Source organism: Mangifera indica, chromosome 10 (assembly GCF_011075055.1).
Source record: "Mangifera indica cultivar Alphonso chromosome 10, CATAS_Mindica_2.1, whole genome shotgun sequence".
NCBI lineage: Eukaryota > Viridiplantae > Streptophyta > Magnoliopsida > Sapindales > Anacardiaceae > Mangifera > Mangifera indica.
Genome location: NC_058146.1, coordinates 971,305 through 997,452, shown reverse-complemented (window position 1 = coordinate 997,452; position 26,148 = coordinate 971,305). Strand labels below are relative to the sequence as shown.

Here is a 26,148-nt window from a genome sequence, read left to right as displayed (position 1 = left end):
GCCTCAAGTGGTTGAGAGAGTCACGCCAAATACTTACGAATAGGTTTAACAGTTTTATTTAAACTCAATAATATTGTTATTTTATTGCAATTAGCTGTTAGGGTCCTAATTCGCAGGGATATAATTTAAGGATTAGAAAGCGTTCTTATTTTTTTTATATTTAAACTCCTTCTAGGAGATGAACAGAGGGGGCTTATTCCAAATGAAATTCTGGGTTGTTTTCACACTAAGTTGAACTCTATTTCATTATTAATTCTAAGTTTTGATTGGGACCTACTAGAATGATATGAATCCTGAGAGAATCACATTTTAAAAACTAGTTATTAAGATGGGAGAGTCTATGAGCATATAAATCTCACACTAGTTATCCATACTTTTTAATGTAAGATCCAAATCTTATACCTTATATTTGGAATCCCAACATGTTCTAATCGATCTTTCATTTGCTTGAATAAGGATGTTTTTCAGGTGTCGGTCCGGGAAAAGTTAAGTATTGTTTAATTTGAGTTGACCCAATAATATTAAAACAATACTCAAATTATAGCTTGCTGAAATGAAAAGTTTTTTATTTGAATTTGAGACAAAAATAACTGATTTAAATTGGGTTTAAAAAATCATATTTAGACATTATAATTTATATATTTATTATTTATTTTATATATTTAAAATTAAAAAAATAAAGTTTTAAAAGTATATATACAAGATTTAAAACTTCTGGTTAACTAAATAACAATAAGATATAAAAAACTCAAGTTCGAGTTAATCGAAGTGAAAAATTCTTTACTTAAGTTTAAGATAAAAATAATTGATTTGAGTTCGACTCAACAAATTATATTTAAATTTCATAACTTATATATTTATTAATTATTTTTTTATATTCAAAATCGAATAAATAAACTTTTTTTGGGGTGTAAATAATGAATATAAGATAATTTTATTAATTTCAACCACTATTATTATATTATTTCATTCGGTTTAATCTCACGTACTTCTGGTTAGTGTACATAAATTCATATTTAACGGAATAAATATATAATTTTAGCATTACAATACTAGAAATACAAACTTTTTTACAAAATTTTGCATAAGATTGAATAACATTTTTATATCATTGGTACAATCACATAAATTCATATGAATTTATTTCTCATATATTAACTTCATTGCAGGAATTAATTCCATGTTCAACATCCTTTAGTCAGCTAGAACACAGATCAATTCCCAAAATTCACTAATAAAAAAAAAAAAGTTCTTATTGAAGTTAGCGCAAGGTTTCTCTAGAGAGGATAGTAATGTATAAACCTCTCAAACATTTCATAGCATTGCCTACGCTTGTACTCCTGCGGTGTGTGTCCACCTCCCTGCACAAACAAAAACAAGTCTCCTTGCCATTAAAATTCTGAACTTCTAAACTTACAGTAATAAAATATCAGTCTCCTTACCTTTACAGAAGCGTAGGTCAAGCGATACCCATTTTCTGAATACTTAGTTGTGTATCTGCGTAAAAAAGTTTCAACAAGTTAAATGCTTTTTCTAACTAGTTTGATTGGATTCGAGTCAAGCTAAACTTGAACATGTGTTGGCTTGAGCTCAAATTTGTTTGAATTGACTAGAGATTTTGTTAGAAGCTCATTAATGAAATGAATAGTATTGCTAATGAGATAAACAATGTCGTCATATAAAGATTTGAGTCAAATTTGAATTGAGATGTCAAACTAAAACTAAGAGTGGATACGAGTCGAGCCGAGCTTGAATACCCCTTATCTCGAATTCAACTCAAATGAAAAATGAGCTACTTGAGTTCATTGAGTAACTTGAGTTTGGCTCAATCCTTAAGTTCAAAATTTGAAGCTCAACTTAAGTTTGTAGCTCATATTTGTTATTTGAGTTTATGGTTTATTGACAAAACAATGTTATTTTTTCACAAAAAGGGCATTGTTTCGACAACTGCTTAACATGACTCAAATCGAGTTACAACCCAAGCTCAAATTGAATTGAGTTATCCACTTGGCTCGTAAGCTAGACTAAGCTACACTTACTCTAGTTTGAGTTTAGCTCAATTTACTAAATGGGTTGACTCAACTAGCTCAAGCTCAACCCAAATGAATTTGAATTGAATTGAATCGACTTTTGAATTAAAACCGGTTCAGATCTAGTCCTAACTAAAGTTTCAACTTGAATTTGGCTCGAATTGAGTCAAACACCAAGCTCGATTCCAATACAACTCTACTGACAAAGGATTACATAGTTTATTATAAGAGATGAAGTATGGTTATAAATCTTACCCTGCAACTTGACCATCAACCAACCATGGCCGCCAGTCATTGACTATTGTCAGATTGAGCTTCCCAATCCACCCTTGTGTTGCAGCGTTTGGAATTATGAGATCATGGCCACCACTGTGTCAAGATCATAAGCCAAAGGAATAAAATTGTCAGCGTTCAACCAACACTACATAATCAATAATGGAGATTTCTTTTAAGGTACTTGTATACGAGAGCTTGTAAGACCTTGTTGGTGAAATTCCGATGATAATCAAGAACACTGCTGACATCCCTCTTGTAATTTAAGGTCTTGTTACATCTCTTCCAGTCTGGAACCGTTCCCTGATTGAAATCATCAGCTTCTTCTAAGTCTTGATAATTATAAAACTAATCAGAAAACTTTCCAGGAATTTGCATACCTCTCGGATGTTAAGAGCATTTCTGACACTTTGATCATTTGCCCAGATATAAGACAGTGCATAATTGAAGTTCTGCAGGAAGATATATAGTTTAAGTTTCCATACAAGTTTACAGAAAACAATTGACAGACTTACACGACACCAGAATTCAGGAATTCTTGGAGGTAAAAGGATGAAGCCTTCTGAATTTTCTTCCAATAATTGTCGAGCCGGTTCATTTGACTCTGGGGATGCCCAAGTGCACTTTGGTTCCAGGATGTTGTTTTTGTATGTCTTTAGTGCACTACAGAGTTACAGAAATTGATATCAATCAGACATTCAGTAATTTTGTTTTCAGGTTTTTTGCAGAAAACAATCTCTCACCTTGTCGATCAGTTTAAGATTCTCATAGCAAGCTGGATTCTCTGAGGTTGTATCATAGTAGTCTCCTCCACAAGTATCTCTAGTAGCCTATACAAGACAAAAAAGAAAAAAAAACTATTTATAGGTTTTCTTTAATGTTTATATATTAATACCTAACCCCTTCCTCAAACGTACATTCATTTGACATTTCTCTCAACCTGTCATTAAGAGAGAGGAGTTGGCTCATAGTCTCTCCTACTCTAAAAGCTAGTTCAAAAAGTTTAATTTACCTTATACGCTAACACATGTTAGGTGATTGGAGTTCTATCATTCTGAAAGGGAGCTCGCTTTCTCCTAAACTTATACACTAGTAGCTAACTCACGTCTACTTGTTGGACCTCAACTGGTCTCTTATATGACTGATAGTTGTTATTGGGCTTTTCCCACCTTGAAAGCTAACTCAAAGCCTCTTTCCAACCCAACATAAAGAATGAAAGAATAAATAATAAGATAAAAATGAAAACAAGAATTACATTGTAGAGTTCATCAGATATAAGTCCAATCCTATGAGTAAAAACCATCTTCTCATTGGCGGTAATTTTTCCATCTATTTCTGGGCAGCCAAGAATATATCCCTGAAACCACATCAAGAATATCTCAATTTTACACTTAAATTTCAATATTCATATCCTTTAAATAACACATCGTTCTAACCGAAATAACAACAAACCTTGAGATTCAATTGCGTCAAGTTTTTATCAAGATTACCTGAAAGTTCATCGTGAACAAAAATTATTTTAATTTCCAGGAAGCAAAATTTTAAGTAAATGTCATTTGTGTTTACCATCTAATACATGTTGAACGACCATTGTGGCTGATATGCCTGAATAAGAATCAGCCCCAACAAATAGTTGAAGTTTGAGATATTGTGGATGCTCCATCAACCACTGCACAATAACTTCAACGTTAAGTTCAGGACTATGGAGGATCTGGCATGGCTAAAAGATGTTACTTATAGTTTCCTGACTCACCTTTCTGAGAAACTGGTAAATATCTCTGGCAGCTAATGTATCCGAGGTAGCGAAACCATCCGTAGTTAAAGCAAAGGAAAAACCAGTACCAACAGGAGCATCCACAAATAAAATGCTGGCTGTCTGCAACACAAATATTACCATTGATTTCGCAGTTTAACCATGAAGTTATTGCGATGGTCGAAAGATTATAAAAAGGGGTGTAATATTGCCAAAGAAAGGAAAGCTATTAGGCTTTGTTTTATTTTACCTTTGTCCATGAATATGGATAGTACATCAAAGATGGCATTCCCCCTTCATAGTCTGTTATGTTGAAAGCAAATAGACCAACAAATTGTTGGAAAAAAAATAGTCATTTCTCATTGCATGAGTCAACATGATTCTTCATCTTTTCTAGTGACTGTTCTCCTTCTTCAACATTATTGTTTACCAATTTTAGATTTGAGTAAGCTCTTGTTTTGATTTGGCTCCAGTTTAACTCTCCTTATGGGTATGGGCAAATGACAATAGGTAGGTTTAGAAGAGGGAAATATTGACTGGTAGCTATAAGCCTATAATGCCGAGGTGCTATGAGATATAATAGCCCAACAAGTTTTCTGAAAGAAGGTTGGGCTATATAATGGTTTTCGGCTTGGCCCAATTCATCTCCTCCATGTGTACCATACAATTTCTCACTTTTTTAGGGGCACTGTTTCAGCCACGAGAAGTGCCCAAGAAGATTTAATTGTTAATTTAAAATCCTAAATATGCCCTTTAATAATTTAAAAACTATCAATTATGCCTTGAGAAAAGGTGACTAGCCATAAGTTAGATAAAATTTTTATTTTTTTAAAAGTTTAAGTGTAACTTTTAATATATTAATAATTTAAAATCTATTTTAAGTGTTATTAATAGATTTGTAATTTTAATAAAAAGATAAATCAATTATTTATAGAAAAGTCAAACAAATTCACTAATACAATTGAATGATGAGTGAGAATTTAACTTTTTGAAATTAAAGAACAGAAAATTTAACTTCAACAAATGTTGGCTGGCATATAGTGATTTGGCTTAATACAAAATTAATTTTAGCTTAACCTTTTGTTTAAAAATAGTCTTATATATGCATAATTTTTATATATAATTTTGCACATAAATAAAACGTAATATCATATAATTAAATAGATAAAAATTAAATATAAAATAATAATTAATTATATAATAATATTTTATTATTTATACATAAAATATTTGGCACTAAACTGCCACTATCAGACAAAGTTCGGCCACTTAAAGAAAATTAATTCATTTATCTTAATATTTATATATTTTATAGGCGAATTAAAGTACCATTTTTGGGCCATTAAAACTCGTGTTCAACTTTTAATGGAAGGTGGAAAAAAAATGTCATTCTCCCTTGATAGCATGACAAAATTTATGACACAAAATCTCACTGTAATAATTATCTTATCTAAAACGTGATAGAATTCAAATTTTCTTGTCCATATTGCCATTCAACATGTTTTGAAAAACAACAAAAAATCTGGGTGTACCAATATGTCTTAAGGTATGCAACTGCCTTTCTCAACTTCCAACAGATAAAGAATGAAAACAAAATTTTCCTGTCTCTGAAACCTTTGAACATCTTTCGTTCTACCTATTTAATTTAATTTTTTATATAAAATATTCTGAATTTTAATCGACCTCTTCTAAAAATTTTATGAGTTTGAGCCCCCCACCTAAATAAAGTCTATTGGAGTCTCAATGCTAATTTTTTAATTGAAATTGCCCCTTAGAATCACATTAATTTTGTGTGATTTTTTACCATAATTGCATTAGGTTAGTGAGATTTTTGACTGAAATCACATTGATTTATTATGATTTCCATCAAGATCACACCAAATCATTGCAATTCTTAATTGGAGAAAAAGAAAAATTGAGATAAAATTGATAAAAAAGAAGAAAAAAATAAAGTTTAAAAAACGTAATCCTGATTATTATATTCACATTAAATGACATAAATATCTTCTAACTACTAAAATTAATGAATGACTTTGACAGACAAATAGAAAAATAACTTTTCAATACTCAAACAGAGAGAATTTATGATATTTTTTTGATAACGATAAAACTATTCAATGATCGATTTTACAATTATTATACTAAGTAAATTAATAGATAGATCTTAATATATCATTAATAAATTTCAAACATATGCCCCCATGCGTAGATACCTTTCACTTTTATCACTCAAACTATCTTAAATAACGGAATATGTAATTCACTTTTACCATTCATTTTTAATTTAAAATTATTTAATCACATAATAATACTATTTAAATTTTTAAAAGAAATAAGAGTAAAGCCAGACAAAAAAGTAAACAAGCTTACATTTTCTCGAAATTTTCCGTGGAACACAACTTAAAATTGAGAGCATTCAACTCAAGTGAACCAGCAGATGTGAAGGCCAAATTTAGATTATGCTTTAACAAGCACAGACTTGTACTGAATCTAATTTTTCATCTTAGAAAATTAATAAGAGTTCACATTTTACAGAAATCCCTGATTACATTAATAAAATACAAGAACTTATTCTGAATACGCTCTGCAAACTTGAATTTCTGTCGCCGATGGAATTCCGAGTCGCCATCATGAATTAAATAGGATAACGAGCGAAAAACCTGTCAACCATTGCCAGAGCTTGTTTTGGCTTGAACTCTGGAGCCGTATGACCTGCACCCTGAATAAGAAATAAAGCGTAAGATCTTTAACTCTACTGCATAATGCATTAAAATTAATTCATGATGCTAGAGCATCCCACATTTGTTGGGAATTAAGGTGGATGATGTGGGTATGCAAGTGTAAGGAAAGCCTTATCCCTTAAGCTAGTTTTTGAGTTAGGAGAGGCTCGATCTAAATGAGTGAAGGTTTTTGTCTCTTTTACTCCCCAATTGGACTGGTTGAGAGGAGGTTGTGGGGTTTGTTAGGAGGTTTCAGTTGGTAAATTCCTATCTCTGGAACCCAAATGAGGCGAGGTTTCTGTCTCCTTTACTCCCCCTATTTGAGAGGAGGTTTTTAGGATTATGGGGAGTTTCCGTTGGTAAAATCCCATCCTTGGAACCCCAAATGAGGGAAGTTTCAATCTCCGAGTTTGTTGCGGGGAATCCGTTGGTAAAAACCCATCCTTGGAACCCCAAATGAGGGGAGGTTTCCATCTCCTTCACTGCCTGGTTGAGAGAAGTTCATTAGGTTTGTTGGAAGGTTTTTGTTTCCTTTACTACCGATTGATCGACTTTGCCAGCTTTTTGGATAGGAGAGATCATTAACACTTATAAAGCTTACATATGATTAGTAAAATTTTTCTAATTTCTTACTTTTAGAGTCACATATGTCAACCGGTAGTAATCATTCATGTACTTTGTTTGGTACCTGCAAGAAAAAAACATCAAGTTACAATGAGATAAAAAAGAAACGGATTAACTGAAAAACATTTTGAGGTTGTTCAGAGACATACCCTGCGACTTGGCCATCGACATACCAAGGTCGCCATTCATCAAAAATCGGAACATCAAGAAGCCTAATCCATGTTAGTGTAGCCAAGTATGGAACAGAAATGTCATGATCTCCACTGCAAACCACAAAATGCAGATATCTTAACTTTTGGACCAAATAAAAAGGCACTGAAATTCTGAAACTATATTTCAAGAGAAGGCAATAAGAGTCACCTGTAGATGAGAGCTCGCATACCAGTGTTTGAAAGATTTTTGTGATAGTCAACAGTGCTATTAATGTTTTCTGTGTAGGTTGGGAAGACTTTCAGGCACCTGGCCCAATTTTTTACAGTTCCCTGATGGAATAAAGCATAATAAGTATGAATAAAGATGATATATTGATAACCAGGAAAACTCCAAGAAGGTATTGGTCTTTCGATTCACATACCTCTCTTACATTAAGAGCTTTCTGGACGGATTTATCATTCATATATTTATAGGAGAGTGCATACCCGAATTCCTAAAAGCGAAGAAATAGTCTATGAGCTCCTAAACTATCAAATGGACAAGGCAGAGGAGAAACAAAATGTTTACCCTGCACTTCAATTCAGGAAGCTTGTTTGCGTCGAGGTAGTCCTGGGTGTTTGCTTCCTGAGATCTCACATCCCATTGTGGTTCCTTCGGTTTTGTGAAAGCACATTGAGGTTCCAGGATTTGTGTGAGCTTTATTTGCAGATAACACTGCAAAATAACACAGATATATTCAACATCAAGAAAACAAATTATCAGAATAACCATAAGTAAAAATTCATCAAACCTCCTTAATATTTTGCATTGCTGTGACACATAATGTATTGTTATAATCTATGTTGACATAGTCACCGTGACACTGCAATTTCGCTGCCTGCAAAAGCATAATATGCCATATATGGCTCCATACAGTAAGATGATTTCAATAAGAGTAAAATCATTAGCTAAAATTGTTGCTAAATCACCTCATAGTAGGCATCCGATATAATTGACACTCTGTGAAGGTATGGTATCCTTTCATTCACATCAATGTAATTATCTGTAACCGGATTTCCGATTATGTATCCCTGATACAAATTAAACCAGAGTGAATGAAATGCAAGTCAGTTATAAAATAGTCCTTACTTGAAGTCAGATCTTGTACCTGGAGATCAATATGCGGATTCAGGCCAGCTTCAAGACCTGCAGTTCAGGATAAATCAGAATCTCCGAGAAACCAAATTACAAGCACATATTGAAATGGTAGAAACCAAGTAACCTTCGAGTATATTTGTCACCACAATCGGAATGGTTATGCCAGAATATGAATCACCACCAATGTAGGTTTCATGTCCAATGAATTGGGGATGCTGATACATCCACTGTGTCACAACTTGTATAAGTCAGTTTTGAGTTTAAGAAGCACTTTCAAGTAAAAGAATTCAAATTTCGAAGTTACCTTTCTTAAGAAAGTGTATATCTGGGCAGCATTTATAGTGTCAGAACTATTGGCACCTTCAACAGTAGTTGAATATGAAAATCCAGTTCCGACTGGTGCATCTATGAATATTATGCTGGCCACCTGAAGTACTATGATGAAATTCCAGTAAATAAATTAATAATTAGAATCTGTTTTTTATATATATATAAAAGAATTATGAACCTTTGTCCATGAATATGGGTTCAGCGTAAGACTTGGTAAACCTCCATTAAAACTTGTAGTATTAATGCCAACTGGACCTGCAAAAATGAAAAAAAATTATTTATGGTCATTTCTGATAACTTTTTATCAGTTTTTTCCTTAGTCAGTGTCAAACTTAGTTCATATGGGGATTGAAAGTAAAATTTGTAGTCACTTATTGATTACAGCTAAATTAAATAAAGGAATTAAAATTTATATGAAGATAAAAATGGGCCCTGAGTATACCATTCATGATGTAATAAGCTTCCAATCAGTTAAAAAATGATTATTTTCTTCCTAATTTGATAAAAAAAAACTGTATAAGAAGCAACATTCAATACTTAAAAAGTGATCAACGTTAAATTTGATTCCTGTTAAGTCCAAGCAAGAGTCAACTTAAACTTGACTCAAATTTAAATTGGTCATTTGAGTTTGAAAGCAACTCACTTAGATTGATAATGAGTTAACTGGAGAAGCCCTAAGGGAAGAAGAAGAAAAAGTTTTGTCAGAAGTAAAAAAGAAGAATTGTTCAAAAATCACTGAAGAAAACGACTCTGTCGGGGACTTGAACGATTAAAGCTGGGGATACCCCAACTTCCAGTATGAATAGTTGATTATTGGGCCAAAATGGTTTCCGAGCCCAAAAAGTAGGAAACTCTTAAATTCCATAAGTAGGCTGAAGTTTGGAGTTTATGAAAAGGCCAAAGGCCAATTTCCTCCTCTTCCCACCCCCCCCCCCCCCCCCCCCCCCCCCCCAAATTCTAGTGCGTTTTCAAATCACACCCATGGAGTTTGAAAAGTCAGAAGTCCCACACATAGGTTAACTTATGTTAAAAGAAATAAGAATAAAATTGTTATTTTATTAATAATATTAATTTTCTCCCATAATTTTAAAAATTAACAAATTCATTCCTATCTAAAGTTTTTAACTTTGAAAAGTTACATTTTCTCTCAAAAACTTAGGGTTTATTTTCTAAAGGCTCTTCAACCACCGAAGAAAACACTTCAACCCACAATCTCACCTCTTACGTTCGAAGCTTCTAAATGACGCACTGAAGACTCATCTTTGTCGATTCCAGAAGAATCAATGAAGATACTCATCTTCGTCGATTTGTCTAAAATCGATGAAGATTTCATCGATTCAAATGAATCGACATGTCTTTATTGATTCATCTAGAATCAATAAAGACACGTCTTTGTCATCTCTTTTTGCATCAGAGAATGAAGATCTGATGGTTGACGAGATAATAGGTTAAAACGTTATCATCGATTGTCGGAGATGATGGTCAAAGAATGTTTGAAAAATAATCCTTAGGTTTTAGGGAGGGAGAATATTACTTTTGAAAGTTAGAAAACTTTAAATATGAGTGAAGTTGTTAGTTTTTAAAATTATGGAGGGACATAATTAATTTTATATTTTTTAATATTATTAATGAAATGATAATTTTACCCTGACATTTTTTAACAAAAGTTAGCTTATGGGTGGAATTTTTGTCTTTTCAAACTTAACAGGGTGACTTGAGAAAACACTAAATCTTGGGGGGGGGGAGGGGGGGGGGGGTGGAAGGAAATAATCCTTGGGCTGTTTTTTTTTTTATGTGACTAATGGATAGTACTAAAACAGGAGAGAAAGACAGGTCACTTAACACTATAATACATGTAAGTAAAAAAAATTAATAGATTCAGAAAGCATGGTACATCGGCTATTTCTGAAACCATAAACTAATTTAATTGGCTAAAGTAAATTTGTATGAGAGACATGAGAAGTGAAGAAAAATAAGGACTAACCAATTTCAAAAGCAATGGCAGAAAAGCCAGAACAACCAGGTCCTCCTGTAAGCCAGAGCAGGAGAGGGTCAAACTGCGGGTCTCTCTCAGACTCAAAGAAGTAGTAGAAAAACTGCACTTCGTCCATCTCTCCTACTCCAACATATCTTCACATGAAAAAAATAATGATAAATAAACATTGCCATTTTTATCAGCTTCTCCTTCATCCAGAAGTTACAAAATGACTTACCCAGTTTCTAGCTTGAAGGGAAGCTTCCCAGGAAGTCCTGGAAGACTCTCCACAATGGTTTGAGAGGCCGCAATGTGAGAGAAAACCAGTACAAGAAAGAAACTCAAAAGGAAAATCCTACTGACATTTCCAGCTTCAGGAAGCTCCATAGCTTTGCCCCAAAAAAAAAAAGAAAAAACAATAGAAACGTTTGTTGCAATTGGATTTGATTTTGAAAACAAAACATAATGGATTTTATGTATTGGATTGCCAACTAAGTGGACGACATATTTTGTTTTGCACGTGTAGTGACCGAATAATCAACGAAAACGAAACTGAAAATTAGGTAGTAGTGACCAGTCAATGGGTTTTATAAGTCAAAAAATGGAGGCTGTTACTTTACATTCAAAAACAACTGAACTTCTTGTGGACTGAGATGAAGAAGACAGCTGCTGGTTGGATACTGAAGACTTCTTTTTCAGTAGAAAACAACTCTACGTGTGATATCTAATCTCATATACATTTGATCAAAGAAGAAGTAGGTGCACCTTAAAATTTAGGCAGGAATTGAACTACTTTAGTTTAACTCGACTCAAATTCTCATCCGGTGACAATGTTTATTATGTTGGTAATATTTTTTATCTCACCAACAATATTATTCATCGTACCAATAATTGGCAAATAAATTTTCAATTAGTTTGAAGGAACTTAAATATATACTCAATTGGACCATTTAAAATTTAAACCAAATTCAAGCAAGTCTAGATTCGGCCTAGTTTGGCATGAATTAAACCTACACCTAATAATAATTATGAAGAAGTATAGCCACCATTATAATGGACAACATACCTGCACTTTTTTATTTTTTATAATATAATTTTTCAGTTGAGAACTTTATTTTATATATCATTGTAACAGAACCTCCAAATCCTCCAGTGACTAGAATTCTTGTTCTGTCGAATCAGACATTGTAATAGATTCAATATATTAATTTGTATCATGAAATAATTAGATATTACCAATGTTCAATACGATAGAAATTTCCAATATAAGCTAACATTAATTATGTTTTAATTTTACAAAACTGGATAATTATATATTCTAATATTAGTTTACAAATGGATTTGAATTATTAATAAAGATATGTCCGATATACTTAAATGTTATGGGTCTAGGTAAACGGTTAGGTGCGGGTTTTTGGTTATTAAACATTTAATCAGACATTCTAAGTAATTTCTTATAACTTGGCTAGACTCCACTATAAAACTTATTTTTGATATGTTTATTCATTCAAAGTTGTTATAGGGAGATTTTTGAAACGAAAGATTAGTCATAATGTGTTTTCAAGTTTCAAGTGATTTCTAAAGATTTTTAATTTCAGAGATATAACTTAAACATATTTAAGTATATTTTAATACTAGTTTACATGTAGATTTGAATTATTAATAAAGTTATATATGATATACTTAAAGATTATGAGTCGAAGTAAACGGTTAGGTATGAGTTTTAAGTTATTGAACATTTAATCGGATAGTCTAAGTAATCTTTTATAAATTAGCTAGACTCCACTGTAAAACCTAATTTTGATATGTTTATTCATTCAAAGTTGTTATAGGAAGATTTTTGGAACGAAAGACTAGTCATAATATGTTTTTAAATTTCAAGTGATTTCTAAAGATTTTCAATTTCAGAGACATGATTCAAACATTTTTTTTTTATATTTCTATTTTTGATTTCATATTCAATTTAGTTATACAATTCAGTATTTTATTTTTTTATCTGTATTTAAATTAAATTGATAATTAAACTTACAAAATATTTTATGCAATAATTTATAACCAAAAACGGTGGCTTGGAATGTCGTATAATAGCAAAAACATTACGAATAGAATCATTTAAAATTATTTTTCTTATGAGATACAAATTATCAACATTTTCCACATGCTTATAAAACGTACACATATCAATTTAATGGATGATCATCCGCCCACCAGCCCTACCTACAGGCCCTTTTTTTGTTTTTTGGTAATTATAATAGAACGACAGTTGTTATGAGAAAGGGAAACAGAAGTTATAGAAATTGGATTTATACTGGACTGTAAGGTGGAACGTCAAACGTTAATAAATATTTTGATTTTGATGTGTTCCTTCAAATGGTGAACTAGCTTTTGTGGGCCACAAGTACATTTGTCTGAAATGCTCCCATCAAACTTTCATTTGCTTGAACAAGGATGTCTTTATGGGCCCACAAGTACATTAATTTAGAATATATATTTATTAATTATTTTTTTATATTCAAAATCAAACAAATAAGCTTTTTTTGGGGGTGTAAATAATGAATATAAGATAATTTTATTAATTTTAACCACTATTATTATATTATTTCATCCGGCTTAATCTCAGTTACTTCTGGTTAGTGTACATAAATTCATATTTAACGAAATAAATATATAATTTTAGCATTACAATACTAGAAATACAAACTTATTTACAAAATTTTGCATAAGATTGAATAACATTTTTATATCACTGGTACCATCACATAAATTCATATGAATTTATTTCTCATATATTAACTTCATTGCAGGAATTAATTCCATTACTTGTTCAACATCCTTTAATCAGCTAGAACACAGATCAATTCCCAAAATTCACTAATTAAAAAAAAAAAAAAAAAGAAGTTCCTATTGAAGTTAGCGCAAGGTTTCTCTAGAGAGGATAGTAATGTATAAACCTCTCAAACATTTCATAGCATTCCCTACGCTTGGACTCCTGCGGTGTGTGTCCACCTCCCTTCACAAACAAAAACCAGTCTCCTTGCCATTAAAATTCTGAACTTCTAAACTTACAGTAATAAAATATCAGTCTCCTTACCTTTACAGTAGCGTAGGTCAAGCGATACCCATTTTCTGAATACTTAGTTGTGTATCTGCGTAAAAAAGTTTCAACAAGTTAAATGTTTTTTCTAACGAGTTTGATTGGATTTGAGTCAAGCTAAACTTGAACATGTGCTGGCTTGAGCTAATATTTGTTTGAATCGACTAGAGATTTTGTTAGAGGCTCATTAATGATATGATTAGTATTGTTAATAAGAAAAATAATGTGATTATAAAAAGATTTGAGTCAAACTTGAATTGAAATGCCAAACTGAAACTAAGGGTAGATACGAGCTAAGCCGAGCCGAGCTTGAACACCCCTTATCTCAAATTCAATTCAAATGAAAAATGAGCTATTTGAGTTCATTGAGTAACTTGAATTTGGCTCAATCTTTAAGTTCAAAATTTGAAGCTCGACTCAAGTTTGTGGCTCATATTTGTTATTTGAGTTTACGGTTTATTGATAAAACAATGTTATTTTTTCACAAACATGGCATTGTTTCAACAATTGTTTAACGTGACTCAAATCAAGTTACAACCCAAGCTCAAACTGAATTGAGTTATCTACTTGGCTCACAAGCTAGACCAAGCTACACTTACTCTAGTTTGAGTTTAGCTCAGTTTAAAAAATGGGTTGACTCTCCTAGCTCAAGTTTGACCTAAATGAAATTGAATTAAATTGAACCGACTTTTGAAATAAAGTCGGTTCGGATCTAGTCCTAACTAAAGCTTTAGCTTGAATTTGAGTCAAATACCAAGCTCGGTTCGAATACAACCCTACTAACAAAGGATTACATAGTTTATTATAAGAGATGAAGTATGGTTATAAATCTTACCCTGCAACTTGACCATCAACCAACCATGGCCGCCAGTCATTGACTATTGTCAGATTGAGCTTCCCTATCCACCCTTGTGTTGCAGTGTTTGGAATTATGAGATCATGGTCACCACTGTGTCAAGATCATAAGCCAAAGGAATAAAATTGTCAGCGTTCAACCAACACTACATAATCAATAATGGAGATTTCTTTTAAGGTACTTGTATACGAGAGCTTGTAAGCCCTTGTTGGTGAAATTCCGATGATAATCAAGAACACTGCTGACATCCCTCTCGTAATTTAAGGTCTTGTTACATCTCTTCCAGTCTGGAACCGTTCCCTGATTGAAATCATCAGCTTCTTCTAAGTCTTGACAATTATAAAACTAATCAGAAAACTTTCCAGGAATTTGCATACCTCTCGGATGTTAAGAGCATTTCTGACACTTTGATCATTTGCCCAGATATAAGACAGTGCATAATTGAAGTTCTGCAGGAAGATATATAGTTTAAGTTTCCATACAAATTTACAGAAAACAATTGACAGACTTACACGACACCAGAATTCAGGAATTCTTGGAGGCGAAAGGATGAAGCCTTCTGAATTTTCTTCCAATAATTGTCGAGCCGGTTCATTGGACTCTGGGGATGCCCAAGTGCACTTTGGTTCCAGGATATTGTTTTTGTATATGTCTTTAGTGCACTACAGAGTTACAGAAATTGATATCAACCAGACATTCAGTAATTTTGTTTTCAGGTTTTTTGCGGAAAACAATCTCTCACCTTGTCGATCAGTTTAAGATTCTCATAGCAAGCTGGATTCTCTGAGGTTGTATCATAGTAGTCTCCTCCACAAGTATCTCTAGTGGCCTATACAAGACAAAAAAAAAAAAAAAAAACTATTTTATAGGTTTTCTTTAATGTTTATATACTAATACCTAACCCCTTCCTCAAACGAACATCCATTTGACATTTCTCTCAACCTGTCATTAAGAGAGAGCAGTTGGCTCATAGTCTCTCTTACCCTAAAAACTAGTTCAAAAAGTTTAGTTTACTTTATACACTAACACCTGTTAGGTGTTATCGGAGTTCTATCATTATGAAAGGAAGCTCGCTTTCTCCCAAACTTATACGCTAGTAGCTAACTCACATCTACTAGTTGGACCTCAACTGGTCTCTTGTATGACTGATAGTTGTTATTGGGCTTTTCCCACCTTGAAAGCTAACTCAAAGCCTCTTTCTAACCCAACGTAAAAAATGAAAGAGTAAATAATAAGATAAAAATGAATACAAGAATTACATTGTAGAGTTCATCAGATATAAGTCCAATCCTATGAGTAAAAACCATCTTCTCATTGGTGGTAATTTTTCCATCTATTTCTGGGCAGCCAAGAATATATCCCTGAAACCACATCAAGAATATCTCAATTTTACACTTAAATTTCAATATTCATATCCTTTAAATAACACATCGATCTAACCGAAATAATAACAAACCTTGAGATTCAATTGCGTCAAGTTTTTATCAAGATTACCTGAAAGTTCATCGTGAACAAAAATTATTTTAATTTCCAGGAAGCAAAATTTTAAGTAAATGTCATTTGTGTTTACCATCTAATACATGTTGAACGACCATTGTGGCTGATATGCCTGAATAAGAATCAGCCCCAACAAATAGTTGAAGTTTGAGATATTGTGGATGCTCCATCAACCACTGCACAATAACTTCAACGTTAAGTTCAGGACTATGGAGGATCTGGCATGGCTAAAAGATGTTACTTATAGTTTCCTGACTCACCTTTCTGAGAAACTGGTAAATTTCTCTGGCAGCTAATGTATCCGAGGTAGCAAAACCATCCGGAGTTAAAGCAAAGGAAAAACCAGTACCAACAGGAGCATCCACAAATAAAATGCTGGCTGTCTGCAACACAAATATTACCATTGATTTCGCAGTTTAACCATGAAGTTATTGCGATGGTGGAAAGATTATTAAAGGGGTGTAATATTGCCAAAGAAAGGAAAGCAATTAGGCTTTGTTGTATTTTACCTTTGTCCATGAATATGGATAGTACATCAAAGATGGCATGCCCCCTTCATAGTCTGTTATGTTGAAAGCCAATGGACCTACAAATTGTTGGAAAAAAAAAAAAAGTCATTTCTCATTACATGAGTCAACATGATTCTTCATCTTTTCTAGTGACTGTTCTCCTTCTTCAACATTATTGTTTACCAATTTTAGATTTGACTAAGCTTGAATTAACTCTTGTTTTGATTTGGCTCGAGTTTAACCCTCCTTATGGGTATGGGCAAATGACAATAGGTCGGTTTAGAAGAGGGATATATTGACTGGCAGCTAAAAGCATAGCCTAAAATGCTCAGGTGCTATGAGATATAATAGCCCAACAAGTTTTCTGAAGGAAGGTTGGGCTATATAATGGTTTTCGGCTTGGCCCAATTCATCTCCCCCATGTCTACCATACAATTTCTCATTTTTTTTAGGGGCACTGTTTCAGCCATAAGAAGTGCCTAAGAAGATTTAATTGTTAATTTAAAATTCTAAATATGCCCTTTAATAATTTAAAAACTATCAATTATTCCTTAAGAAAAAGTGACTAGCCATAAGTTAGATAAAATTTTTATTTTTTTAAAAGTTTATATGGTAACTTTTCATATATTAATAATTTAAAATCTATTTTAAGTGTTATTAATAGATTTGTAATTTTAATAAAAAGATAAATCAATTATTTATAAAAAAGTCAAACAAATTCATTAATGCAACTAAATGATGAGTGAGAATTTGATTTTTTGAAATTAAAGATTGGAAAATTGACTTTAACAAACATGGGGTGGCATATAGTGATTTGACTTAATACAAATTTAATCATAAATAAAACATATTATCATGTAATTAGATAAATAAAAATTAAATATAAAATAATATTTAATAATATAATAATATTTTATTATTTATGTAAAAAATATTACCGTTTGTTTTAAATATATTTGGTATTAAACCACCGCTATCAGACAAAGTTCGGCCATTTAAAGAAAAGTTATATTACCGATTTCGTAAACAAGACCATTGAGAGCAGAGCAGCCAGGGCCACCACTATACCAAAGCAGCAGAGGATCTTGCTTAGGGTTTCCTTCAGATTCAATGAAGTAGTAAAACACCTCCGATGTGCCCACTCTCACGTACCTGATCAAGAAAAAAGCCAAAACAATCGCTATAATCACCCACAATACAATCGGATTCCAAGCTGAAAAATGTGGAAATTCTGTTCCATTAATTACCCAGTTTCAAGTTTGAAGGGCAGTTCACCATCGAAACCTGGAAGGGTCTTGACAATGGTGCCGGAGAAAACAGCAGTTGCAGAGAACATGAGGAGAAGAAAGAGACGCAAACACGAAGAGGATGACATTTTGTTGCACGCGGCCATTTGATCTTGCTTGACGGACTTTTAAATCAGAATAACCCTAGAGGTTTGATAGGTTGGTGAAGTAGTACTTGTAAATCCATTATTGTTCCGCATTGGGGTCATATTTTGAAAAAGAAAAGTAGACGTTGGTAAAGAGAATAGTGAAAAAGTTAGTTGAAAATGGACATTCTGTTTGAAATACGGTTAACCGTCCAGGAGCCTTGAAGGACTTCATCCCAAAGTAAAGTTTCACCGATTGTTAGTTGGGGTAACAACACCTGGTGCTTCGTCTCAATACGGCTGTGGAATGTCGTTGGTGACGAATGGAATTGCACCAAAATTGTGTGATTTGGATTGAAATCACACTTGTCACACTGTATGACTTCAGCTAGATTTGCATTAAAATAACAAAAATTACATTGATACGATACAATTTAAACGACATTATATCGAAATGATAATATTTCAATATGATTCTAACTATAATTTTTGTTTTAATTGATACAATTATAATTTTAAACTTAATTAAAGTTCAGATTAAAGTATTATTTTTTTAATTAAAGATAAAGTCTAAATGATAAATTTTAAAGTTTACGAGAGAAAATTTATTTATTTATCTTAATATTTATATATATATATATATATATATATATATATATATATATATATTATAGGCGAATGAAAATACCATTTTTGGGCCATTAAAACTAATGTTCAAACTTTTGATGGAAGGTGGAAAAAAAAAGTCATTCTCCCTTTATAGCATGACAAATTTTACGACATAAAATCTCACTTTAATAATTATCTTATCTAAAACGTGATAGAATTCAAATTTTCTTGTCCATATTGTCATTCAACATGTTTTGAAAAACAACAAAAAATCTGGGTGTACCAATATGTCCTAAGGTATACAACCGCCCTTCTCAACTTCCAACAGACAAAAAATGAAAACAAGATTTTCCTGTCTGTGAAACCTTTGAACATCTTTCATTCTACTTATTTAATTTAATTTTTTATATAAAATATTCTGAATTTTAATCAACCTCTTCTAAAAATTTTATGAGTTTGAGCCCCCCACCTAAATAAAGTCTATTGGAGTCTCAATGCTAATTTTTTAATTGAAGTTGCCCCACATCGATATGATTCTCAATTATAATCACATTAATTTTAAACATTTGCTCTCATCTCATGTGTGGATACTTTTCACTTTTACTATTCAAACTATCTTAAACAGTGAAATACGTGATTCATTTTAACCGTGGGCGGGAAATAGCCATTCCACCTACTTTTTAGTACTCATTTCAAAGGATACACAGTTGCTATGTTGCCAAGTTGGTAAAAATAATATGATATAGAAAGAGCTGCAATATCATAAGTATGCAAATCAACATCTCTCTGTTTACTTTTTAGGTTGGACCAAGTCAAGCTAATTCTTTATTCAATAAAAAATCATAATAATATTTTACCTTTTTATCTAACTTTCATGTCGCCTTCTCTCCAAGAACCTCCTAACTGTCATTCATCCGAGCTCTAATTTTCCTAACTTTCTGTGGCTAGCAAAATTTGAGCGTCTTTTCAACTCATTTTACGATGCAATACTGTTTTTATTTTTTATCGTCATTCCTCCTTACTTTAAATATACTTGCTTTCTCCAATGATTCTTCAAACAAAGTGCAGCAATGGCGTTCCATCATACCAGTTATTTTCAGTTTCTGGTTTTTCTTCTCCTTCTCTCAGGCACTGCTTTTTCCACCATTGTCAAAAACCTTCCTGGCTTTTCTGGTGACTTACCTTTCACCCTTGAAACTGGGTTCGTTACTATTCTTTTCTTACTTTAAATTTCATTTAACACCCTTCAGAAAATGTGAATTGTGATAAGTATGAAATTGGATTTTTTTTTCTTTTTTTAACAGATATACAAGTGTGGGAGATGTTGAGTTCTTCTACTATTTTGTGGAGTCAGAAAATAATCCGGCTGGTGACCCTCTTCTTCTTTATCTTAATGGAGGCCCTGGTTGTTCAGCTTTGAATGGATTCCTCTTCCAAGTCGGTTAGTTTTTCAGTATCCGCTCTTCTTCTTCTTACCAGGTTAATAAAATTTTCAGTAGCTTTTAGGTGAATATTTTATGTATTTAATTAGCAATTTCATTGGTCAGTAAGAACAAAGAACCAGGTCAGAATATGACTGACTTCACTTATCGAATTGAATGGCTGTTGACTTTTAGTTGGCATTTGAATAATGGATTTTGGTGAAAAAAAATTTGGTAAAATTTAGAACCATTAGGGGTTTAATGAGGTTTTTCTTTTAAGTTGAACTATGAACTTGCAAGCTCATAGAGGCAGCCAACATCAAGCTCGAGAGTTTAAACTCCCGGCTTGACTAAAGTTAAGTACTCGTTTATCCATGATTTGGTAGTATTCATCTTATATAATTAGTTTGTGTCTTTATGTTTATATGAAGTCCATTTAAATTAGATAGCAGTAACTACCTTTAAAACTCAAGCTCCTTGAGCGGGGAAATATCTTAACACGAATTAGACTTAAAAAATTTCAGTTAAACCCCTTAATTTTTTTAATTGTTCAATAAACCTCATAACTTATAATTTGTAAATAACTCTTTATATTGAAAGTTATAAAACAAGATCTTATAAGTATAAATGCAAAATTTGAAATTATTGAGAATTTATTGATATCTTATTCAAGTCAAGTTATGAACTTATGAGTTTATCGATCCAACTAATATTAAGTTTGAGTCTGACTCATTTGACCCTTATTTAATAGTGTTTATCATATATTCTTAGTTTTAATGTTTTTTTGTTTGTAGGCCCATTAAAATTCGACCGTAGTAACTACACTTCAGGGTTACCGACACTGCTATACGAATCGAATTCATGGGCAAAGGTAAATAAATCATCAGTGCCTCTTTTTGTTCATTTCTCCAGCTGGGAATTAGTATTGTTCTAAGACTATAAATGTTCCCAAGTAATGGTTTCCATTTCTCTTTAGCATACCAACATCTTATTTCTGGACGCACCAGTCGGAGCTGGTTTCTCTTATGCCACAACCTTAGAAGCTTGGAATACAACAGACACTCAAAATGCACAGCAAGTTACCACTTTCATGAGGAATGTGAGCTCACTATTTTATGATACTTATAAAAATATTGATATATTTAATCATGGCCAAATGACTATTTCCCGCTCAAGGTTTGATAAATTGCATTCCCACCCTTTAAGTTCGAAACAATCATTTTTCCACTCATTTGTGATTTGCCAGAGTCAGTAGTTAGAATTAATTATAAAAGGGTGTTTATATCATTTTCTTCAAATTTTATAATAAGGTGAAATTAACTGTCATTTTGTCCGTGAGATTTAAAATAATACAGTAACTCAACTGTTAAAGTGAAATGTGAACAATTTTGTGAGGGTCTAAATGTCATTTTTTTTAAATTTACTAGGGAAAAATGGTTATTTTTCCTATCTTGTTTCATAATTTATCATATTCACTTATATCTATTTTAAAAATATATTTGTAGCTTCAGTGGTCTGTAGTATGATATTTATGTCCCTGTTTTGTTGCACTTTGTTCAGTTGTGGGAATGTAACTGTCATTTGTGAAACTACTAAGGAACACACTGAAATTTTAAAAAATTTGAAAAGCATTCCAAACTTTTTTTAATTTTAAAAAAACCTCTTAAAATCATTTAACACCCCTAACATTTTAAAAAATTAAGTTCACTCCCAACATACAATTATACGTCAGCGCATCTATGTATCCTTTTACTAGTAAACTTTGGGGGGGCACAGTGTTAGTTAATTTAAACACATTTTTGTGTTTTCAACGGTTTTTTACAAAATTTAACGGATAGGTGAGAAAATGGTTTTTTAAAATTAAATGTGGAATCAATCTTTCCATCAAACCTTGGGTGGGAAATAGTCATTTGGCATTTAATTATTGGTAAATTAACAGACTTTTTAATTCGGAAATGCAATGCAGTGGTTGAGCAATCATACAAGTTTCCTGGCAAATCCAGTGTATATTGGCACCGATTCATATGCTGGAATAAATTCTCCCATGATCGCCCTTGATATATTGAATGGTAACTTAATTTTCTCCACTCATTTAAACTGCTTAAGGTAATTAGATTTTGAACTCAACATTATAATAAAAACTTGGACTTGCAGGTAATGAGGCTGGAGATGAGCCCATTATTAATCTTAAGGTGCATGGCTAAACTGACTTTGTCCCGTATTTAAATTGATATTTATTTTAAGTGTAAGTAGTTTTATTGTTAACTCTTGAACTTAATCTTTTGGAAACGATCTCAGGGATTATCCCTTGGATGTCCGCACACTGATACAGACCTTGAAACTGATGCGAAAATACCCTTTGCCCATCGAATGGCACTTATTCCTGATGAATTGTTTGAGGTAATCACAAACAACTCTAACCACGTTTGTTAAGTATTTTTTATAAAAAAATACTGAAAATTAGATTGTTTGATTTCTTCAAAAGGAAAATCCAAGAGTTTCATCAGTTTAATTAAAAAAAATCAATCTCTTAAACGTAAAAAAAATGATAGGTCGATACCTCTACTCGTTGGGAGCTGTTTTCAATGGGAAATTTAACGGTGTTTTTTTTTCCATTTTAGAAAGCTAACAAGAGTTGCAATGGGAGCTATGCTGTTATCGCTTCAAACAATACAGAATGTATAGAGGCTGTTGATGCTATAGATGAGGTGAATTTGATGGATTATGAATGCTATTTTTTACAGTGTGATCTTTCACAAGTCTTGAATGGCCATAATCATAAACTGTGATTAATTTATTTATTTATTAATGTTTGATTTTATAGTGCATCGAATTGATTAATCGACAAAATATCCTGGAACCCTACTGCGCCCTCTTGTCTCCGGAGTTAGCAGAAGATGAAAAGGTCCGAAGATATCTCAGAGAACACACAGCCAATTTCATCATGCAATCGCCTCAGCCTCGAGATCTTTATTGCCATGTAATGAATTTTCAGCTTCTCTGCATGCTAAATTGTTTTCTAATGTAAAAATATATTTCATTGGTAAATTATCCTAATTGTTTTTTTTTTTTTTTAAATAATGGCAGAACCTCCCATACTTGTTGTCTGTCATATGGGGAAATTATGAATCTGTCCAAGAAGCTCTTGGAGTCCGACAGGTATGTGTTTGTTTATCATACTGGTAAAAAATGATATACATATTAGAGTTTATCAAAAATCGGTATGATACATTATGTATTAATCCATATTAACACATTTTTTTAGAGATATGATGATGTAATAGTATTTGACCCAAAAAAATATGATCCCCACATAGAAAGGGGATTTCTCAACAAAAACGAGAACGGAGACAAAAACAATCCTCTTAAGTATAGATAGAATAGATATATCCCTCTTTGGCCCTTCCCTATCCCATAAAAGTATAATTTATGAAAATGTTCATTGTATATTTAATTATTTATCACAACATCATTATTTTGATAGTTATTAAAAGGAGTAGACAAAAAGAGAAGAGAAAGAGATCAAATTATTCCTCCCAAGGAGAGGATGAGGTCACCATAGTCCTCATAGGGGGATAGGTGGGGTGACGGTGTATACAATACAAAAAATTATACCATATAAATAATTTTTTCTTTTTATAATATTTTATAAGACGATGATGCAGTGACTGAAAATTTTTACTTCAAAGCTTTTGAAAACTTGAAACAGTAAACAAAAATTCGTAAAATTTTCTTATGACAACAGGGAACCGTCGAGGAATTTTACCGATGCAACATAACTTTGTCGTACACAGTTGATGTTAATTCAGTCATTCCTCAGCATAAGGAGCTTACAAAGAAAGGCTTGCAGCTTCTGGTTTTCAGGTGAATTCTTTTATGACATTTTGAAAACACAAAAGAATAAAAATTCTGAAAATCTTTACATTAAAAAAAAAAACAACGACAACAAAAATTTCAATGCAGTGGTGATCACGACATGGTTATGCCACATAATGGTGTTGAAGAATGGATAAGCTTCTTGGATTTGACCCTTGATAGTGATTGGCGTCCATGGTTTGTCGAAGGCCAAGTTGCAGGGTAAGTTCATAATTTTCACTCTGATGGTTAAAATTTCGTAAGAATTATTGGTAAAACTCTCAAGTAAAAAATTCTTTTGAATAAAATGTAGGTACACGAGGACATTCGACAACGAGGGATACCGATTGACATATGCAACAATAAAGGTCAGTAATAGGTCGCATCGGATTGAACCGGGCCAAAATTGATGTGGTCCGCTATGCCTAAGGCCGGCAAAGATCCTGGCCCTAACAGGCTGTGTAGGCTAGGGGCTGGAATTAAGGCTTAAAGTGAGATTAAATTTATTTATTTATTATTATTATTTTTTAATGCAGGGAGCTGGGCACTCGCCCCCAGAGGACAAACGCAAGGAATGTTACATAATGTTTCATAGATGGATTAATTATTATCCTCTTTAGGAAGTTTTGCCTTTAGGAAGTTTTACCTTTAATTAATATTTCATAGACTTCAAGCAAGTCTTGTATCTTTCTAGTATACCAATGGACTGGCTACTCTAAAATAACTACTGATTATGATCTTTTAGAAGGAGCATAACAGTTTTTGTTAAAAAAATTAAGTATGTGATTAATAAATTAGGAAATTGGATTATGACTGCTCCAACCCTTCATCTCTACCATTTACCTATCATCGCCTTTCCAATTGTGCCACCACGCCAGTAATCAGTCGCCTATTTCCACCATCCTCTCCTTAGTCTTAGCGATCGATGCTTCCTCGTCATCCTACGCACCGTCACTTTATTGTGCGCACACCAACACATAGTCCTATGTAGTGCACAAAATAGTGCACTGGTTATATTTTATGTAATACAATTTTATTTATGTAGTACGTTAATTAATGGTGCTATAATTTCTTTATTTAATATCTTTATTGCTCAGCCGACAAAATAAATAGATAATGAAGATGCAATACAGCGGGTCATTTTATTTTGGCCAAATTATTGTCTCACCCAAGGTTTGATATAAACTCAATTTTTTATTTATTAATTATTAAAAATTTAAATATCGGTCTGTCTGTTAAATTTTACTATTATTATCAAAAGTAAAATTGTTATTTATTAAAATATTAAAAAACTAAAAATTTATCACATTTATCTTTCTAAGTTTAAAAATTTAACAAATTTTCTTCCATTCAAGTTTTGAAAATCCGATATTTTCTCTTAAGGTTTTTTTAGCCACCACTGTCGGTTGTCGAAGATGGTGATGGTAGCATTCTCTCTCCCTCTCAACTTCTCTCTCAGTTCTGCTCTATTTTCAGTCATTACCAATCGAGGAAACCTATCGACAAAGACTATTTTTCATCTTTAGACGAAGACACAATTTGCTTTCATCCAGAGACAAAGAAACATCTTCATCTTTGACTTTCATTGATTGAGATTGGCTGAGAACAAAACAAGATTGCCAGAGAAGTCAAAAGGGAGAAAGAACATTGATGTCACTGTTATCTCCGACTGCTGATAGTTTGCTGGAAAAATCCTAGGGGTGAATTGTAAGTTTTTTAAACTTTAGAAAAGAAGAATTTATTAGTTTTTAAACCTGAAAGTAGAAATATGATAAACTTTTAGTATTTTTAAATATGCTAATAAATGATAATTTTAGTTCTAACAATAATAATAAAATTTAACATATAAATAGATATTTAAATTTTTCATTATTAGTAGGTGAAAAATTGAGTTTGCATCAAATCTTAGGTGGGAAATAGTCGTTTGGCCTTTTATTTTT

General features: G+C 32.3%; 3 protein-coding genes and 1 pseudogene across 3 annotated transcripts; 1 reads left to right on the top strand and 3 right to left on the bottom strand.

Moving 5' to 3' along the window:
• Positions 1-1,087: 1,087 nt before the first annotated feature.
• Positions 1,088-4,405, bottom strand: LOC123227752 (annotated as a pseudogene).
• A 2,089-nt stretch (positions 4,406-6,494) lies between these two features.
• LOC123228078 (serine carboxypeptidase-like 7) lies at positions 6,495-11,447 on the bottom strand. The gene is made up of 14 exons (XM_044653279.1): positions 11,234-11,447; positions 11,005-11,150; positions 9,199-9,275; positions 8,995-9,117; positions 8,815-8,917; positions 8,701-8,738; positions 8,522-8,623; positions 8,344-8,430; positions 8,121-8,267; positions 7,975-8,046; positions 7,761-7,882; positions 7,550-7,663; positions 7,410-7,464; positions 6,495-6,775 (listed from the first exon to the last, which is right to left on the bottom strand). Exons 1-14 carry the CDS (start codon positions 11,380-11,382, stop codon positions 6,692-6,694), a joined length of 1,419 nt encoding a protein of 472 aa, XP_044509214.1. The 5' UTR covers positions 11,383-11,447; the 3' UTR covers positions 6,495-6,691.
• Positions 11,448-13,759: 2,312 nt separating this feature from the next.
• On the bottom strand, positions 13,760-18,372 carry LOC123228079 (serine carboxypeptidase-like 16). The gene is made up of 14 exons (XM_044653280.1): positions 18,199-18,372; positions 17,967-18,103; positions 16,952-17,028; positions 16,703-16,825; positions 16,516-16,618; positions 16,402-16,439; positions 16,205-16,306; positions 15,688-15,774; positions 15,458-15,607; positions 15,323-15,394; positions 15,127-15,245; positions 14,925-15,038; positions 14,087-14,141; positions 13,760-14,005 (listed from the first exon to the last, which is right to left on the bottom strand). The coding sequence occupies exons 1-14, from the start codon at positions 18,342-18,344 to the stop codon at positions 13,922-13,924; spliced, it is 1,407 nt and encodes a 468-aa protein (XP_044509215.1). The 5' UTR covers positions 18,345-18,372; the 3' UTR covers positions 13,760-13,921.
• Positions 18,373-19,973: 1,601 nt separating this feature from the next.
• On the top strand, positions 19,974-25,018 carry LOC123228080 (serine carboxypeptidase-like 7). Its single transcript, XM_044653281.1, has 14 exons — positions 19,974-20,133; positions 20,237-20,373; positions 21,148-21,224; positions 21,330-21,452; positions 22,320-22,422; positions 22,508-22,545; positions 22,652-22,753; positions 22,975-23,061; positions 23,178-23,333; positions 23,441-23,512; positions 24,099-24,217; positions 24,317-24,430; positions 24,522-24,576; positions 24,745-25,018. Exons 1-14 carry the CDS (start codon positions 20,003-20,005, stop codon positions 24,826-24,828), a joined length of 1,398 nt encoding a protein of 465 aa, XP_044509216.1. The 5' UTR covers positions 19,974-20,002; the 3' UTR covers positions 24,829-25,018.
• Positions 25,019-26,148: the final 1,130 nt, after the last annotated feature.

Excerpts from the sequence above, each read along its gene's own strand:
- LOC123228078 (XM_044653279.1), bottom strand. The coding sequence starts at position 11,382 with ATGGAGCTTCCTGAAGCTGGAAATGTCAGTAGGATTTTCCTTTTGAGT. Across the intron at positions 8,918-8,994 it reads TATACACTTTCTTAAGAAAG|TGGATGTATCAGCATCCCCA; the intron begins GTAACTTCGAAA and ends GTTGTGACACAG. Across the intron at positions 7,664-7,760 it reads ATGCGAGCTCTCATCTACAG|TGGAGATCATGACATTTCTG; the intron begins GTGACTCTTATT and ends TGTGGTTTGCAG.
- LOC123228079 (XM_044653280.1), bottom strand. The coding sequence starts at position 18,344 with ATGGCCGCGTGCAACAAAATGTCATCCTCTTCGTGTTTGCGTCTCTTT. Across the intron at positions 18,104-18,198 it reads CCCTTCAAACTTGAAACTGG|GTACGTGAGAGTGGGCACAT; the intron begins GTAATTAATGGA and ends TTTCTTGATCAG. Across the intron at positions 17,029-17,966 it reads TGGTCTTGTTTACGAAATCG|GTCCATTGGCTTTCAACATA; the intron begins GTAATATAACTT and ends AACAATTTGTAG.
- LOC123228080 (XM_044653281.1), top strand. The coding sequence starts at position 20,003 with ATGGCGTTCCATCATACCAGTTATTTTCAGTTTCTGGTTTTTCTTCTC. Across the intron at positions 23,334-23,440 it reads CTCGAGATCTTTATTGCCAT|AACCTCCCATACTTGTTGTC; the intron begins GTAATGAATTTT and ends AAATAATGGCAG. Across the intron at positions 24,218-24,316 it reads TTGCAGCTTCTGGTTTTCAG|TGGTGATCACGACATGGTTA; the intron begins GTGAATTCTTTT and ends ATTTCAATGCAG.